Here is an 18369-nt window from a genome sequence, read left to right on the forward strand (position 1 = left end):
TAGATTTATGGTAAATAAAAGCAAAATACTGCGGATGCTGGAAATCTGAAATAAAAACAAGAAATGCTGGAAATACTCAGCAGGTCTGGCAGCATCTGTGCAGAGAGAAGTAGAGTTAACGTTTCGGGTCAGTGACCCTTCTTCAGAACTGACAAATATTAGAAATGTAAAAGATTTTAAGCAAGTAAAGCGGGGAGTGGGGCAAATGATAACGAAAGAGGTGTTGATAGGACAAGGTCACAGAGAATAACTGCCCAGAAGGTCATGGAACAAAAATGTTTTGAAAAAAAACCAGAAACAGTGGATAGGCACGGTAGAAACACACTAAAAACCTAAAATAAAATAACCAAAGAGAAAAGAAAAAAGAAAAAAAGAAAAAATAACTAAACATAAAAAGCAGGGGGGTGTGGGGGGGAGTGCCTGTCATGCTCTGAAATTATTGAACTCAATGTTCAGTCCAGCAGGCTGTAGTGTGCCTAATCGGTAAATGAGATGCTGTTCCTCGAGCTTGCGTTGATGTTCCCTGGAACACTGCAGCAAGCCCAGGACAGAGATGTGAGCATGAGAGCGGGGGCGGTGGGGGGGAAGGTGGGGGGTTGGTGGTGGATGTTGAAATAGCAAGCAACCGGAAGCTTGGGGCCATGCTTACGGACTGAGTGGTGGTGTTCCACAAAGCGGTCACCCAATCTGCGTTTGGTCTCCCTAATGTAGAGGAGACCACATTGTGAGCAGCAAATACAGTATACTACATTGAAAGAAATACAAGTAAATCACTGCTTCACCTGAAAGGAGTGTTTGGGACCTTGGATAGTGAGGAGAGAAGTGGTAAATGGGCAGGTATTAATTATTTAGATGGTAGATTTATGGTGATTGGCAAAGGAGATGACATGAGGGAAATCTTTTTAACACAGGTCTTTAGGATTTAAAATGCACTGCCTGATAGGATGGTGGATATAAATTCAATAGAAGCCTTCAAAAGGGAATTGGAGACATATTTGAAGAAGAAACAATTGCAGGGATATGGGCAAAGAGCCAGAGAATGGGACTAACTGGTTGCTCTTTGAAAGAGTCAGTGCAGACATGATAGGCTGAATGGCCTCCTTCTGTGCTGTACTATTCTATGATTCTATGAATATTGGTCTTGACTTTGTGGAAGTTTCCTGTTAAAAATTTACAATATTTTGTTAGGTTTCCTTAATTTGTAAATCATATGCTACATTACTGTTGTCAAGTTCTTGAGTATCACAGAGATTTTTAGTACAGGAAGAGGCCATTCTGTTTATTTGTTAACGCTTCTAGAATCTTAAGCAGCATCACTATAATTGCAACTCTCCTTATAATTATGTGTCACTTCCATTTATAGGGAAAATGCATCATCTGTGGGTGTTCAATATGCCAATGCTATTTTGAATCAAGGAAGGACTTCAACAGAAATTCAGAAACTAAACCTTGTGAGATGGGCAACGTTTTTCACATTGTTATTTGGAGAAACTAGACACGTTAAGGTTGCTCTGCTTAGAGCAGAGAATATTAAGGGAAGGTTTACTAGATGTTTTCAAAATTTATGAAGGGTTTTAATAGAGTAAATCAGGAGAAACTGTTTCCTCTAGCAGGTGGGTCCATAAACAGAGGACACAAATTTAAAATAATTGGCAAAGCCAGTGGGGAAGATGAGGAGAAATGTTTTTCTGCAGCAGGTTGTATGATCTGGAATGCACTTTCTGATAGGTTGGTGGAAGCAGATTCAATAGTAACTTTCAAAAGGTAAATGGGCATTGTTACGACCAGGTGAGAAAGGTGTCTAGGGGTCCCTTTCAGCTTTCACCTGGTCTTACTGTAACAGGATTTAATTTTTTAAACACACCGTGTTTTGAGCTCCTCCTTGGTGAATCCTTGTTCACCGCTTTCCAATTATAAGGCAAAGAAATGAGCACAAACCGGCTTTCTTAAGTTTAAAGAAGAAATGTGAAATTTATTAAAACTTAAACTTAAACTCTAATTCAGTTAATGCCTACGGATACACGACGCACCCCATTCTAGCATGCATATGCGATACGCACATGCAACTAGAGACAGAAAAGAGCAGAAGAAAAATAGTGGAGAGATTTGTGGCAATCTCCGAAGAGGGGTTTTTGTTGCTGTGCTTCGAGCTCACTATTGTTCTTGCTTGTAGGTAGATTTTGCTTTTTGTTGTGGCCCGGTATTCTTCTTAAATCTTGTTCTTAAATCTTAATGCATTTTGTAAGGTCTAATGCAGGTGGGAAGTCTACAGTAAATGGCAGAACCCTTAGGAATATTGACAGGAAGAGAGATCTGGACGTACAGGTCCACAGGTCACTGAAAGTTGCAACGCAGGTGGATAAGGTAGTCAAGAAGGCATACGGCATGCTTGCCTTCATCGGTCGGGGCATAGAGTATAGAAATTGGCAAGTCATGCTGCAGCTATACAGAACTTTAGTTAGGCCACACTTAGAATATTGCGTGCAATTCTGGTCGCCACACTACCAGAAGGACGTGGAGGCTTTGGAGAGGTTTACCAGGATGTTGCCTGGTCTGAAGGGCATTAGCTATGAGGAGAGGTTGGATAAACTCGGATTGTTTTCACTGGAACGACGGAGGTGGAGGGACGACATGATAGAGGTTTACAAAGTTATGAGCGGCATGGACAGAGTGGATAGTCGGAAGCCTTTTCCCAGGGTGGAAGAGTCAGTTACTAGGGGACATAGGTTTAAGGTGAGAGGGGCAAAGTTTAGAGGGGATGTGCGAGGTAAGTTCTTTACACAGAGGGTGGTGAGTGCCTGGAACTTGCTGCCGGGGGAGGTGGTGGAAGCAGGTACGATAGCGACGTTTAAGAGGCATCTTGACAAATACATGAATAGGATGGGAATAGAGGGATACGGTCCCCGGAAGTGCAGAAGGTTTTAGTTTAGGCAGGCATCAAGATCAGCGCAGGCTTGGAGGGCCGAATGGCCTGTTCCTGTGCTGTACTGTTCTTTGTTCTTTGTTCTTAAATAGGAGACTTTTCTCTCTCGGGGTTCAGAAGTCTTCAATGGCTTCCGAAGCTGGTGAGAGAAATGAGAGAAGACAGGAGAGAGGTCTTCTCAGTCCAGGAGCAAACAGCTTTCTGAGTTCAAATTCTCTGTGGCGAGTTCAAATTCTCTGTGGCAAGTTCAACATCAGTTAGTCATGTGACTAAACTGGTCTGACCACTTTTGTTTGTGTATTCAGCCATCGTAGCAGTCAACCTGGAATGCTAGCTCCTCCACCTTCAAAATCTGGTAATCAAAAATCCATTGTGGATTGAATGTATCAGGGAATGGTCTTTTGTCCCTCTTAAGCACTGTCTGTAAATATGAAAATATCTTTCCAGTCAAGGGTCTGGTGTTGCTTTCTTTTAAAAAGCAAGTTTTTTCTTTACTCCAGTAACAGTTGAAAAATCAATGTTCATATGGCGAAATAATGTGCTTCATTCTTGGCAGGTGGGGCCCTGCATGACAGACATATACTTGAAAAGGAAAGATTTGCAGAGCTCTGGGGAGAGCAGGAGAGTGGGACTTAATGGATAATCTTTCAAAGAAGCGACAGAAGCTAATGGGCCGAATGGCCCCCTTCAATGCTGTAAGATTCTATGATTCTTACATTTTATCATTCCTCAGTCAAAAAATGTAACAGATGGTCTGATCTCAGGCTTCAGCCTTGACTCAGTGATAGTACTCACACCTCAGACTCAGAAGATTGCAGCTTCAAGTTCCATCCAAACACTTGAGTTAACACATCAATGCAGTACTTTGGGAATGCTGCACTGTTGCAGGTGCTGTCTTTTAGATGAGATGTCAAACCAAAGCCTGAGCTTCCCTATCAGGTGGAGATAAAAGATCTCATGGCACTATTCGAAGAAGAGATGGGGAGTTCTCCTGGTATCCTGTCCAATGTATATCCATCAACTAAGATCACTAAAACAGATTATCTGGTCATTATCTTGTTGCTGTCTGTAGGACCTTGCTTTGCATAAATTGCCTGCATGTTTCCTACATTACAGCAATGACTGCACTTCGAACTTACGTTGGCTATAAAGTGCTATGGGACATCCTGAGATCTTGAAAGGTGCTCTATACACACAATTCTTTCTTGCCAATGCTTCTTCTGACCTGACCTCTTGGAATATCAAAGGGATGGCCCAAAGTAACCTGCACGCTGATTTCACCACTTCTTGTGTGGTCTCTTGATGACATGGTTGAGATCAGGAACACGTTATATAGGAAATTAACTGAGCAAATATTCTAATACTCTGTAGCACTAACAACACATGTCCTGATAAATAGTACTTGAAATGAAATGGAGGGTTTGCTGATAATGGCAACTGAAGCTGATTTGTAGTAGCATAATAAGGCAGACATGAGACGTCTGTCAACATAGAACTTCCACCATAAGCTAATTAAAACAGTTATCTCATGCTTTAATTAGCTCTCTATCTCTCCGCGCAATACAAAATGAGTTGAATCACCCAATGGTATCTTAATCTTGATCACTGAAATAAAATATTTAATTTTGTGTTATTAAATTTCATAGTGAATGATTTAAGATTGTTTCCCCGAGAAATCAAAGCAAAATACTCCCTTTTGGATATTAATAGCGGGTCAAATATAATTTTACATATGTATATAAACTTAGATAATGTCCTGCGGACAGCATTAAATTATTTATTTTCAAAATATTGAAAGATAAATAAATTGTATGGGGCTAGATACACCTTTTTCAGTGTACAGTCTATTCTCCATGATGGACATTTGTGTTTGTGTGCGAGCGCGCCGTAATGAAGAAACCAGCGGTTCCACGTTTAATAATGAAATGTTTAACTTTTCAAAATTTTATTAACCTTTTAGCAGCCAGTTAAACCACTAGATGTCGCTTTATGTGAATAAATTCACTCAACTGGTTCGAAAAAGATTGGATATTTTTAAACAAACTGATATTACAAAAAGCACATTTTCAAACTGATATATAACAAGAATGCATAGTATTATTACAAAACGTAAAAAGACAATATCCTGTCCACATTACTTCGAAACCCACTTAACAGATTTCTGTTCCTTGAAAATTCACAGTTGCGAAGCTGCAAAAATGCTATTTACACAGAAACAAAATAAAAGTTCTGTCATGTATGTTCGGATTTATTACTGAGAGTGGCATTACTGTACTGCCCTGGAGTTAGAAAATTTGCATCTCAAGGATGATATAAAAATAACATTATGTTTTAATAATGTTTGCCATGTACAACATGCATTAGGTTCTCTGCTGTATTGTGCAACACTCCCAGGAGACTCGTCTCACGGGCGAATTCGATTAATATATAACAAATTACTCATCGGTTTACGGTATTTATTATTAAATGGTTATAAAAACTACTGTGCGATCGCTGTAGCTAGGGATTGCTCTGAAGAAAGCAATGTCGATAAATGCTTTGCGAGGAAGCACAACAAAAGCTATTTTTATCTCGAGATTCTGCAGACATGGAGTTTTTAATGTTACGAAGAAATGCAATCTCATGCCTCTCATAATTATTTTATTTAAACAAAAATAGTTTCTTGCTTTCTGCTTAATTGACTTTCAAGTAACTACACAAAATGTAATTTCAGCGTTAAAATTGAAGGAATGCGCTTATATAGGATGTGTGTTACGGCCAGGTGATAAGGTCCAAGGGATTCCTTCTCAGCCTTTGCCTGGTTTAACAGTAACAGGGTTTAATTTTTTTTTAAAAAACACGCGTTTTAGCTCCCCCTTAGTGAATCCTTGTTCATTGCTTTCCAATTGTAAGGCAAAGAAATCAATTCAGACAGGTTTTATTAGATTTTAAACAAGAAAGGTAGAGGTTTATTAATCTTAAACTCTAATCCGGTTACCGACTACAAATATGCGACACGACCACACTAGCATGCATAGGTGATAAACACACACACAGATATAGACAGAAAAAGATGAAAAGAATAAAGGGGAAAAGTTTGAAGCAATAGACAGGTTTCTATTTTACTGTCCTTTGAGTTTGCTGTGTAGTCTTTGCTTGCCGGTCAGACTTGCAATTCGTTGTGGCCCAATGCACGCTTCAACTTGTTTCGAGGTTGGTGTATTTTCTCTCTTGAGGTTTACGTATCTTCCGTGGGTCTGGTGGCTTAGGAGAAAGCAAGAGAGAGAGAGATAGCCAGGCGAGAGACTTGTTTGTTTGAGTTTAAGTTTCAAACTGCCTTCTCTGTGGCACAATTTAAAAAAACAGGTTTCCCAGCAGGTTAGTCATGTGACTAGCTGGTTTAACCAGCTCTGGCTCTGCGGATTGTATCATCTTAGCAGGGCCTGGAATGCGCTTCCTTACACCTTCAATATCTGGTGATCAGAATCCATTTGGGGTTAGTTGGAGCAGGGAATAGTCCTTTGTCTCCACAAGCAGTGTTTCTTTGTATGCAAATATCTTTCCAGCCAAGTGTGATTTTTTTAACAAGTCCTTTCTTCACTCCAGCAATAGTTTAAAATCAATGTTCATATGACAAAATTATTGTGCCTCATTCTTGGCAGGTGGGGGTCTGCATGATAGTGTGCGCATATAAGTAAAGGGGTAAATAAAATAAATACATAAATAACTTTAATTAACTTGTTCAAAAATACAAAATTCTTTCTTTGCAACCACGTTATTTTCACTTCTAAGGACGATAATAGAAGTCACAAAATAAAGAAGCCACAAAATATGTCTATATATGTGTAGAATAAACGTGCGCAGCCTCATATTTGTCTTCTTAATAATTAGTTACACTTCGATCTAAAGTGAAAAGCAGTAGAATATCAATTAACAAGTATGTTTTTTTTTGTTCACAATAAGATGATGATTAAGCATGACTGTCATTTGTGCAAAAAGAAAAGGATCAGTTTGAATGTTTCCAAGGCTGAAGGTTCAGTCTATCCAGTCCAAAGCCAGCAGTCCCAGGCGTGATCAGCAAAGCCCTGCGTCTGCCAAGCTCCTGCACTGCTGTATCACATGAAGTTATGTACAGATGTTATCCAGGTAATGCAAGATTGGATCCTATAGATGGTCAAAAATATATTGCAATATTATTTTTACTTATTTGCATGAAATGGAACTCAATTGCGATTGCAGATCAAGCCCAGCCTATTTGTCATTACTGCTTTAAAAATTCAATATACGTGACTGAAATATAAACAATTGTAATGGTAAATGTGTTGCAGATATAGTGAATACAAACCATTTTTAATTGAGTTGTGTTGATTAGCACATTAAGGACATACGTTAAAGAGAATTATGTAACATATGAGCACTATTAAAACCTTTAATTGACTTTGTGAGTCATAACGCGCATAAAATGAATGACAATTATTTGATGAATTGCACAAATATTATTTGCCTGCGTATACAAATAAATTCATAATCGCAAAACAATCAGCTGAGATCAATGATAAATAACAAACCGTAATATATGGCAATTTCACTTTATTCCACAAATCCACATCTGACAAAAGCGGACGGCTTGTTCTGTCAACATCTGCATTAATCCTGCATTAATCAAGAAGATCGCCCCCCTCAAATCTAAATCGGGGGACATAATCACTGACCAACGCAAACAGATGGACCGCTGGGTTGAGCACTACCTAGAACTGTACTCCAGGGAGAATGCTGTCACTGAGACTGCCCTCAATGCAGCCCAGCCTCTACCAGTCATGGATGAGCTGGACATACAGCCAACCAAATCGGAACTCAGTGATGCCATTGATTCCCTAGCCAGCGGAAAAGCCCCTGGGAAGGACAGCATTACCCCTGAAATAATCAAGAGTGCCAAGCCTGCTATACTCTCAGCACTACATGAACTGCTATGCCTGTGCTGGGACGAGGGAGCAGTACCCCAGGACATGCGCGATGCCAACATCATCACCCTCTATAAAAACAAAGGTGACCGCGGTGACTGCAACAACTACCGTGGAATCTCCCTGCTCAGCATAGTGGGGAAAGTCTTTGCTCGAGTCGCTCTGAACAGGCTCCAGAAGCTGGCCGAGCGCGTCTACCCTGAGGCACAGTGTGGCTTTCGTGCAGAGAGATCGACTATTGACATGCTGTTCTCCCTTCGTCAGATACAGGAGAAATGCCGTGAACAACAGATGCCCCTCTACATTGCTTTCATTGATCTCACCAAAGCCTTTGACCTCGTCAGCAGACGTGGTCTCTTCAGACTACTGGAAAAGATCGGATGTCCACCAAAGCTACTAAGTATCATCACCTCATTCCATGACAATATGAAAGGCACAATTCAACATGGTGGCTCCTCATCAGAGCCCTTTCCTATCCTGAGTGGTGTGAAACAGGGCTGTGTTCTCGCACCCACACTTTTTGGGATTTTCTTCTCCCTGCTGCTTTCACATGCGTTCAAATCCTCTGAAGAAGGAATTTTCCTCCACACAAGATCAGGGGGCAGGTTGTTCAACCTTGCCCGTCTAAGAGCGAAGTCCAAAGTACGGAAAGTCCTCATCAGAGAACTCCTCTTTGCTGACGATGCTGCTTTAACATCTCACACTGAAGAATGCCTGCAGAGTCTCATCGACAGGTTTGCGTCTGCCTGCAATGAATTTGGCCTAACCATCAGCCTCAAGAAAACGAACATCATGGGGCAGGATGTCAGAAATGCTCCATCCATCAATATTGGCGACCACGCTCTGGAAGTGGTTCAAGAGTTCACCTACCTAGGCTCAACTATCACCAGTAACCTGTCTCTAGATGCAGAAATCAACAAGCGCATGGGTAAGGCTTCCACTGCTATGTTCAGACTGGCCAAGAGAGTGTGGGAAAATGGCGCACTGACACGGAACACAAAAGTCCGAGTGTATCAGGCCTGTGTCCTCAGTACCTTGCTCTACGGCAGCGAGGCCTGGACAACGTATGCCAGCCAAGAGCGACGTCTCAATTCATTCCATCTTCGCTGCCTTCGGAGAATACTTGGCATCAGGTGGCAGGACTATATCTCCAACACAGAAGTCCTTGAAGCGGCCAACATCCCCAGCTTATACACACTACTGAGTCAGCGGCGCTTGAGATGGCTTGGCCATGTGAGCCGCATGGAAGATGGCAGGATCCCCAAAGACACATTGTACAGCGAGCTCGCCACTGGTATCAGACCCACCGGCCGTCCATGTCTCCGTTATAAAGACGTCTGCAAACGCGACATGAAATCGTGTGACATTGATCACAAGTCGTGGGAGTCAGTTGCCAGCATTCGCCAGAGCTGGCGGGCAGCCATAAAGACAGGGCTAAATTGTGGCGAGTCGAAGAGACTTAGTAGTTGGCAGGAAAAAAGACAGAGGCGCAAGGGGAGAGCCAACTGTGCAACAGCCCCAACAAACAAATTTCTCTGCAGCACCTGTGGAAGAGCCTGTCACTCCAGAATTGGCCTTTATAGCCACTCCAGGCGCTGCTTCACAAACCACTGACCACCTCCAGGCGCGTATCCATTGTCTCTCGAGATAAGGAGGCCCAAAAGAAAAGAAAGAAAGATACTTTTGGTAATCTACATGGGGGAAGTTGCAGACTATCCATATCACAAAGTAATTGCAGATGATAAAAGGCATTCAGAGCACTTTTAGCACATCCATCCAGGAAGACACTACAATGTCCCCATTGCGGTACCCGTGAAATTATTGCAGGGTTTTAACTTCCTCCCACCTATTTGGAATTGCATTCCAACTGTTGATCATGCTTTACATGAAGGAGAACCTCCTGGTGTCAATCTTTACCGTTTTCTAGTTTGAACCTCTGTTGTCTTCTTCTACTCTGACAATTTAATTTAAAGTTGATATTCTGGATTTACTGTTTCCATAACCTTAACTTTCTAGTATACAGTGCAATCTAGTATAACATGCCTCACTGATCTCCTTTTCAGGCTGAAAAACCCAAATTTCTCCAGACTTTCCTCATAACTCATACTTTTTGCACTAGGAATCAGCCTCGTGGCTCTTCTCTGCCCTACCTTGAGTGTCTCCTCTATTTCTCATTGATCAGAATAAACATAATATCCAAGGTGCAATTTGGCCAGAGCACAGTAATCACAGTCTTCTCTGACTTCTATGCTGTTGTGCTAACTATATAGTTCAGTATACTGCTCTGCATTGGTTGTAAGTGTAGAACGCTGAATCTTTACTAAAACTCCTATGTATTATTTACTTTCATCCATAGCTATTTCAAGACTATTCATAAAGTGAGTTGGCCAATTGCCTTTCTATGTGCAATACATTCCACTTTTCTGTGCTGGGACGAGGGAGCAGTACCACAGGACATGCGCGATGCCAATATCATCACCCTCTATAAAATCAAAGGTGACCGCGGTGACTGCAACAACTACAGTGGAATCTCCCTGCTCAGCATAGTGGGGAAAGTCTTTGCTCGAGTCGCGCTGAACAGGCTCCAGAAGCTGGCCAAGCGCGTCTACCCTGAGGCACAGTGTGGCTTTCGTGCAGAGAGATCGACCGTTGACATGCTGTTCTCCCTTCGTCAGATACAGGAAAAATGCCGTGAACAACAGATGCCCCTCTACATTGCTTTCATTGATCTCACCAAAGCCTTTGACCTCGTCAGCTCCCACACTTTTTGGGATTTTCTTCTCCCTGCTGCTTTCACATGCGTTCAAGTCCTCTGAAGAAGGAATTTTCCTCCACACAAGATCAGGGGGCAGGTTGTTCAACCTTGCCCATCTAAGAGCGAAGTCCAAAGTACGGAAAGTCCTCATCAGGGAACTCCTCTTTGCTGACGATGCTGCTTTAACATCTCACACTGAAGAGTGCCTGCAGAGTCTCATCAGCAGGTTTGCGGCTGCCTGCAATGAATTTGGCCTAACCATCAGCCTCAAGAAAACGAACATCATGGGGCAGGACGTCAGAAATGCTCCATCCATCAATATTGGCGACCACGCTCTGGAAGTGGTTCAAGAGTTCACCTACCTAGGCTCAACTATCACCAGTAACCTGTCTCTAGATGCAGAAATCAACAAGCGCATGGGAAAGGCTTCCACTGCTATGTCCAGACTGGCCAAGAGAGTGTGGGAAAATGGCGCACTGACACGGAACACAAAAGTCTGAGTGTCTCAGGCCTGTGTCCTCAGTACCTTGCTCTGTGGCAGCGAGGCCTGGACAATGGATGCCAGCCAAGAGCGACGTCTCAATTCATTCCATCTTCGCTGCCTCCGGAGAATACTTGGCATCAGGTGGCAGGACCGTATCTCCAACACAGAAGTCCTCGAGGGAGCCAACATCCCCAGCTTGTACACACTACTGAGTCAGCGGCGCTTGAGATGGCTTGGCCATGTGAGCCTCATGGAAGATGGCAGGATCCCCAAAGACACATTGTACAGCGTGCTCGCCACTGGTATCAGACCCACTGGCCGTCCATGTCTCCGTTTTAAAGACGTCTGCAAACGCGACATGAAATCCTGTGACATTGATCACAAGTCGTGGGAGTCAGTTGCCAGCGTTCGCCAGAGCTGGCGGGCAGCCATAAAGACAGGGCTAAAATGTGGCGAGTCGAAGAGACTTAGTAGTTGGCAGGAAAAAAGACAGAGGCGCAAGGGAAGAGCCAACTGTGTAACAGCCCCGACAAACAAATTTCTCTGCAGCACCTGTGGAAGAGCCTGTCACTCTAGAATTGGCCTTTATAGCCACTCCAGGCGCTGCTTCATAAACCGCTGACCACCTCCAGGTGCGTATCCATTGTCTCTCGAGATAAGGAGGCCCAAAAGAAAGAAAACATTCCACTTTTCTATATTAATTTTCCTCTGCCATATTTCTGCCTACATACTTAATTTGTTCAACATAATCTATAATTTCTGATTTAATTTTTGTGCCCTTGACCATTTAGATTGGTATCACCTGCAAATTTTACTAATTTTCATTGTTTCTGAATTCAAGTCATTGATATAAATTAGAAATCTGTTCAGATGAATGTAAATGATCCTATGGTGATATTCAAAGAAGAGCAGGGGCCAACATTTATCTCACTACAAAAATTGCCAAAACTAATTAACTCATTGCTGTTTATAGAATTTTGGTATACACAAATTGGATGCCATGTTTGCTTACATATAACAATAGTGAGTACTCTTCAAAAGATCTTTTACTGTTATTTTTTACCTTTGCAGCTGTCTTTTTTTAATACCTTCTTGCCACTTTGATCACCCTGGTAATTTGCTTCTGAATGTTCCTATCATTAATCCCAGAGAACCCTTCCCCCTTTCTATTTGCAGGATTTGTAAATGGCATATCCTCTTTATGTCGCTTTAATTTTATTTGTCAATCCACGTACATAAAGTTACAGACAGAATTGAGAGAGAATTGAAACCCTCAGGTCTTTTCCCTTTACTGTCCGTAATCAGTGTAATTTTGAAAAGGAAGATGTGTGTGTTTCTTAACCCCTGATGAATATGAATAACCAGCAGCATGCTTTTCATGGGGATTCAAGAGAATTATTTTTATTCACACATTCAACCCAAAAGTCTTACGCTATGTCGCTCACTCATCGCTCACACACACACACTTGAGAAAGAAAACCATTCAAATTGCAAACAAAGGAATAGTTCATAAGTCACGCGATTTGGCTCATCTTGTGTAAAAGGCATCTGATGCGGGTGCGGTGAAGAAGGTATTTTCACTCTTGAAGTGTAGGTAGGTTAATTTGATAGCCCAGAGTCGTATATTGAAGTTTGTTGCAGGATTTTCTTGAAGAGGTGGATTTTCAGTAGGACATGAAGATCGTTGCGTGTCGTCTCATCAATAGGAGGTTGGTTTTCTGTACTGGTGGACTTGAAAAGGAACAGGTTCGGAGACCTTAAGATGTTACAGATTCCAGTTCTTTTAAGGCACGATGGTACTGCCTGGTCTGCTTGCTGCATTTTTTTCCAGTCTGTATTTTAAAAGATTTTTAAGAGGAGCCCAACATGGCTGCCCCACCAGATGACTTCTCACAGTTCCTGCTCCAAATATGGTGGGGGTCTAGGTTGATTAGCTCTATTCTGGTTTATTGTTGTAAGACATTCATTCTCAGGAGGGTAAAGACAATTGCCTTCTTTGTTTTAGAAAAGTCTCATTCAATTCACAAGCGTCTCCTGATGGTCTCAGGATGGGCGTTGATTACATCTCTTAGTCTGGAAGGTATTCTTCTGTCCTTTCAGACAGTGAGTCAGTTCTTGAATACACAGGATAATCTTATAGAATTATACAAGATTCTTAGGAGTATAAAGAAGTTAATGAGAAAATTACTATAAATTCAACAGTGAGAGTAGAACAAGTGGGCACAGGTTCAAACTAGTGAGAGGTAATTTTAGAACAGAAAATAGGAAATCCCGCGCCTACCCTTGCCATTTTGCCAACCCTTCCATTTCCCAGCCTGTCGCCAATGGCCCAGAAAATTTCATCCCTCTATTTCACATGTTAATTATTTTGTGTGAAGGAGAATTTCCTATTGTGGTGATTGAGTTGTCCCCTCTCCTTGTATATACTCGAATAAATGATCAAAACCTGTACCTGAGTCTCCTCATGTGGTGATTGAGTTCCACAACACTATTATCAGTTCTAAAATTATCTTTCACTAGTTTGAACCTGTTCCCACTTGTTTTACTCTTACAGTTGAATTTATAGAAATTTTCTTCTTAACTTCTTTATACACCTTTTATAAGATTATTTCTCATATGTCTTCCTTGCCTAGGTTTCTCCAGTCTTTTCCTCATAACTCAGACCCCTGTTAATAGGAATCAGCCTAATGCCCTTTCCCTGCACTACCTTCAATGCTTTAATGTCTCTCTTCTTTCTTGGCAACCAGAACAGAATGCAATATTGAAGATGCAGTCTGACCAGAGCACTATAAAGTTTGATCACTGTCTCTGCTGACTTATATTCTACTGTTCTTGTTTTGTAGTTCAAAATCCAAATGGTTTTATTGATGCTGCCTGATCTGATGAGTATTTCTAGCATTTTTTGATTTTATTTTTGGTTTTATTGATTGTTGTTCTGCATTGTTGGACATGTTTAGCAATGAGGCTATGAAGACTCCTAAAACTCTTTCAGCTTCATTGTTAGATATTTCAGTAAAATTCCTGGAATATTCTCATTATCTACTTTTGTTTCTTATGTTTAATGGTTTATATTTCTCTGCATTAAATTTCATCTGCCAATGTTCTGACAGCTGACCTATCTTGTCCAATTCATTCTATAATTTTTTGAGATGCTGCTTCCAAATCCACTGTCCCTCCTAATTTGGTATCATTTGAATTGGGTTCCTGAATCCAGGTTATTTATGTAAATTAGAAATCTGATTCAATTATAAATAATTAATTACAATTGAACTCATAATTGCTAAAATTTGGATTTTGAGCACTGATGATTTGTTTACACAAGACTGCATTGAATAGTTCTGAGGAAAGGTCATTGACCTGAATTGGGAACTCTGTTTTTCTCTTCACAAATGCTACCAGACCTGCTGAGAATTTCAACATTTTCTGTTTTTATCTCAGACTAGCAGAGACCCCCAAACCATTTGCAGTGAAATTTGTATCTTTATTGCAACAGTACTTCTTTAAATCCCCATTCCATGCTATTCCATCCTTCCCATGCTATCCCTCTCATGCCATACCCATCCCATTCCTTTCATCCCTATCATAGCATCCCCATCCCATCCCACTCCTTTATCCTATGCCATCCCCAATTGCCATTCCACCCTTCCCTCTCATGCCATGCTCCCCTCCAGCCAGGGTAACTTTGTTGTTGGCCCCCCTTATCTTTTGTTATTCTTTTTCTCCCCCACCCCACCATTACAACCATTGGCAGCTGCAAGTAACTCACACGCTCCAGTTGACACCATGTCAGAGCAGCTATGCCTCAAAGCAGCTAGCACCAACCAAAGCTCACAGAAGAGTAAGGTTCTTTGTATGGGAGTTGGGAGGATGGTGTCAAAGAGCATGTGGCCAGACAGAGCTGGGAGCCCTGCTCTTCAAACTTTCTGATCTCGCAGCCTACGTTCATTAGAAGAATTTGAGGGTGGGGGGCACAGTGGTGGTGGAGGGGGTAAATCAGATGGCAGAGTTTGTTACACTCAGTACACACGGGTACCTTATTGTTGCAGTAAATGTTACAATATCTATTTAGCCAACTGCCTTCCCACAAATGCAAAATTTCACTGGATCAACATCCGACCAATCAAAACAATCTGGACAGACAAAAACTGTATTATTATTATAGATTTGCAGCATCCTCGATTATGCTTCGTTTGTATAGGGCAGCATTATTTCGCTTCACCTTTAAAGGTTCACACCTGCCCCTTTAACACCGCAAGGGGAGGGAGGAGGGGTAACGTCATGGCGCTCCCCGGCGGCTCAGAAACCCGTCGCGCGTGCGCGGCTCGAGAACCGCCCTCGCACTTGCAGTGATTGACGTGTCGATTGTCGAATCACCAAATGAAGTTTCACAGAGGCTGCGGCCATTTCAACCAATGGAAAAGCAAAGGAAGGCGAGACGGGGCGGGGAGGGAAAGCTGCTATCGAATTAGATCAGCGCGAGAGGGAGACGGCGGTTGGAAAAGCGGCCGGAACCGGTGCTAAAGGAGTCAGGGAGAGGGAGCGAGCAAGCAAGCAGGGCTCCTCCGAGACTCAGACACAGCTGGACAAATGTCCGTTTCAGCATCAAAAGAGCAAGGGAATTGTGCACACACCGTGGAGGCAAAGCTTGTAGGAGTCAGTGTCCGCAGCATTGGGGATCTGGTTCTCTTGTGCTTCAGTGAAGGAAAGAGATTGACAGGAAGAAATTAACAGAGATGGAGAGAATATAACGGCGACTCCTGCACTTGAACACATCCGAGCCCCCAGGAAGAGCATCTCGTTCAGGGAATTGGCGCTGATGGATGTCTGTGCTCTTTCACACATCTTTCACTGTGTGAACATTTACTTGAGCTATTTACTCGCACACTCTGTAAAAGGGATGGCAGGGGTTGTTTAAAACGGACGAGGTTTTCGAAAGTTGAAGGAGTTGCTTTGCTTTCAAAAAAAAAAGCAGCGATTCTTTTATTCCTCCTCCTTGTAGAACTTTCCCTACCCCCCACACACAACTGTTTTATTAATAAAATGCAGACTTTACTCATTGACGACTGACGGTGGACCGGGAAACTTTATTTCCTCACGATAAATCTGCTCGTAAAGAAAATAATGTGTTTCCTCTTCGGATGGTGACCTTGGCTTCTCCGCTGACTAGACGACAGCTTTGAATAATTAAAAATAAATAAAATCAAGGACACTGATCATTCCAGATGACAGTCCCGTGAAAAGGATCTCAGCAACAGAAGTAATTATGAAACACACACAAATGTACGCAGGATGTCTATCACCATCTCAAAGAGTAAAAGAATGAAAAAAGGAAAAAGTTGTTCCTGATGACAGGTTCGTGCACGGTAACTCCCAGACAAGATCCAGGTACCCGATAATAATTACAGTTATAAATGTAGTAATAGTTAATAAAATTGACATACATGCCTTAAACAGCAGGGACTGCGTTTCCAACTCCAAGCCATAAATAGTTTTATTTTATGACATGTCTTTATAAGTTAATGTATGGTGTGCTCATTAATTTTTTTCTTGTTTAAATGTCAGTATTTGTGCTGACATGAAGATTTTTTTGATGGGGAACCTCCCCAGACACACCACGAAGCCGATTTAAAGCACATGGAGCTGTGTTTATATTCCTAAAGTAATATGACAGTGATTCTCACTGCTGACCACTGCTGCTGCTGCTGCCGCCGCCTGGCATTCACTATTCCGGGATGTGTGGCAGTGAAAGTGCCAGGTTTCCGAGCTTTTTGCCAGGTTATGTGAGAGTAGAGGATGGAGCAGAAAAGCTGCTCCTCACCCTGGCAACCACTTTAACATGGCGACAGGCGGACCGGTGGCTCTGCTCCAGCCTGGGCCAGCGGGGGCTGTGCTGTGAACATCCTTCCTTACCCGCAGCTCACACAAACTACAGGGCTTCACTCTCCCGTCACATCAGCCTCGAAAGGCAGACATTTTACTGTCAGCTTTCTTTAACTTTCTAGAAATCTTTGCCATTGAAACTTAATTGATTTTTCAAGTGAGAGTTTTTGATTTAGTTGACCAGTTTTTTTGTCTATTATATTATGTGGGGTTACCGAACTCTAAGTGGAATCTGTGTTTTTCTCCCTCTCCCCCACCCCCTTCCCATCCTTTTTTGTGCATTTCTAGCGGCCCCCCGCTCGTCCACATGCAGGCCAAGAAAAGGTATCTTCTAGTGTCATTGGGCGCCTGTCTTTTGCTGCTTTTCTACCTGGGAGGAACGCGGTTCCGACAGTTGCCCCCAAATTTACCTTCATCATCATTGTCACCCGACCATCTTCACTACGACCTCAGAAATCAGGGTTCACCCCCAGTCAGACGCCGCTGGCCCGTGTGGATTAACCTCTTGAGCAGCTATTTCAGCTCGGAGGATGGGCGAAATAACGAAGAGGAAGGAACCCACCTTGGCCTCAACCCTGGACTTTCTCCAAGGGAGAGGAGAGAGATCAAGGCAAACGTTTACAAGAATCGAAAATGCAGGATGGAGACTTGTTTTGATTCCTCTCTCTGCCAAAGGAACGGATTCAAAGTGTACATCTATCCACTTCAAAAGGGGGAGAAGATTTCTGAAAGTTACCAGAAAATCCTTACTACTATTGAGGATTCGAGATATTATACATCAGATCCGAGACAAGCATGTTTGTTTGTCCTCAGCATCGATACCTTGGATAGAGATCAACTTTCATTTCAATATGTTCATAACGTAAAAGCCAAAATTCAAAGCCTCCCACTGTGGAATAATGGGAGAAATCATCTTATATTCAATCTGTATTCAGGGACCTGGCCTGATTATACGGAAGATTTAGGGTTTGATATCGGGCAGGCTATGTTAGCCAAAGCCAGTATCAGTATGGATAACTTCCGATCGAATTTCGATGTGTCCATCCCTTTGTTTTCCAAAGAGCATGCTCAAAAAGGAGGTGAGAGAGGCTGGCTTATGTATAACAATGTGCCACCCACAAGAAAATACTTGTTGGTTTTTAAAGGTAAACGATACTTAACTGGCATTGGGTCAGAAACCAGAAATGCCTTGTATCATGTAAATAATGGAGAAGATATTATTTTGTTAACTACTTGTAAACATGGGAAGGACTGGGAAAAACACAAAGATGCCAGGTGCGATAAAGATAACGAGGAATATGAAAAGTAAGTAACCAGTTTTTATACTTTGATTCTATTGTGGCAGATGTTACTGCAATTGATAAGAATCCGGTGGAAGTGCTTTTGC

The 18369-nt window shown here is 42.2% G+C and overlaps 1 protein-coding gene across 2 annotated transcripts in view; it reads left to right on the forward strand.

The window, feature by feature from the left end:
- Positions 1 to 15617: 15617 nt before the first annotated feature.
- Positions 15618 to 18369, forward strand: part of LOC137357734 (exostosin-1-like) — an 813195-nt gene continuing 810443 nt past the window's right edge. The window contains exons 1-2 of one of the 2 annotated variants that reach the window (XM_068024074.1): positions 15618 to 16487; positions 17271 to 18287. In XM_068024074.1, coding sequence (XP_067880175.1) covers positions 17290 to 18287 — 998 coding nt within the window. In that variant the 5' untranslated portion in view covers positions 15618 to 16487; positions 17271 to 17289. The remainder of the gene's footprint in view (positions 16488 to 17270; positions 18288 to 18369) is intronic. The other variant, XM_068024075.1, reaches the window with a different exon arrangement.

Source organism: Heterodontus francisci, chromosome 3 (genome assembly GCF_036365525.1).
Source record: "Heterodontus francisci isolate sHetFra1 chromosome 3, sHetFra1.hap1, whole genome shotgun sequence".
In the NCBI taxonomy this organism is placed as follows: Eukaryota; Metazoa; Chordata; class Chondrichthyes; order Heterodontiformes; family Heterodontidae; genus Heterodontus; species Heterodontus francisci.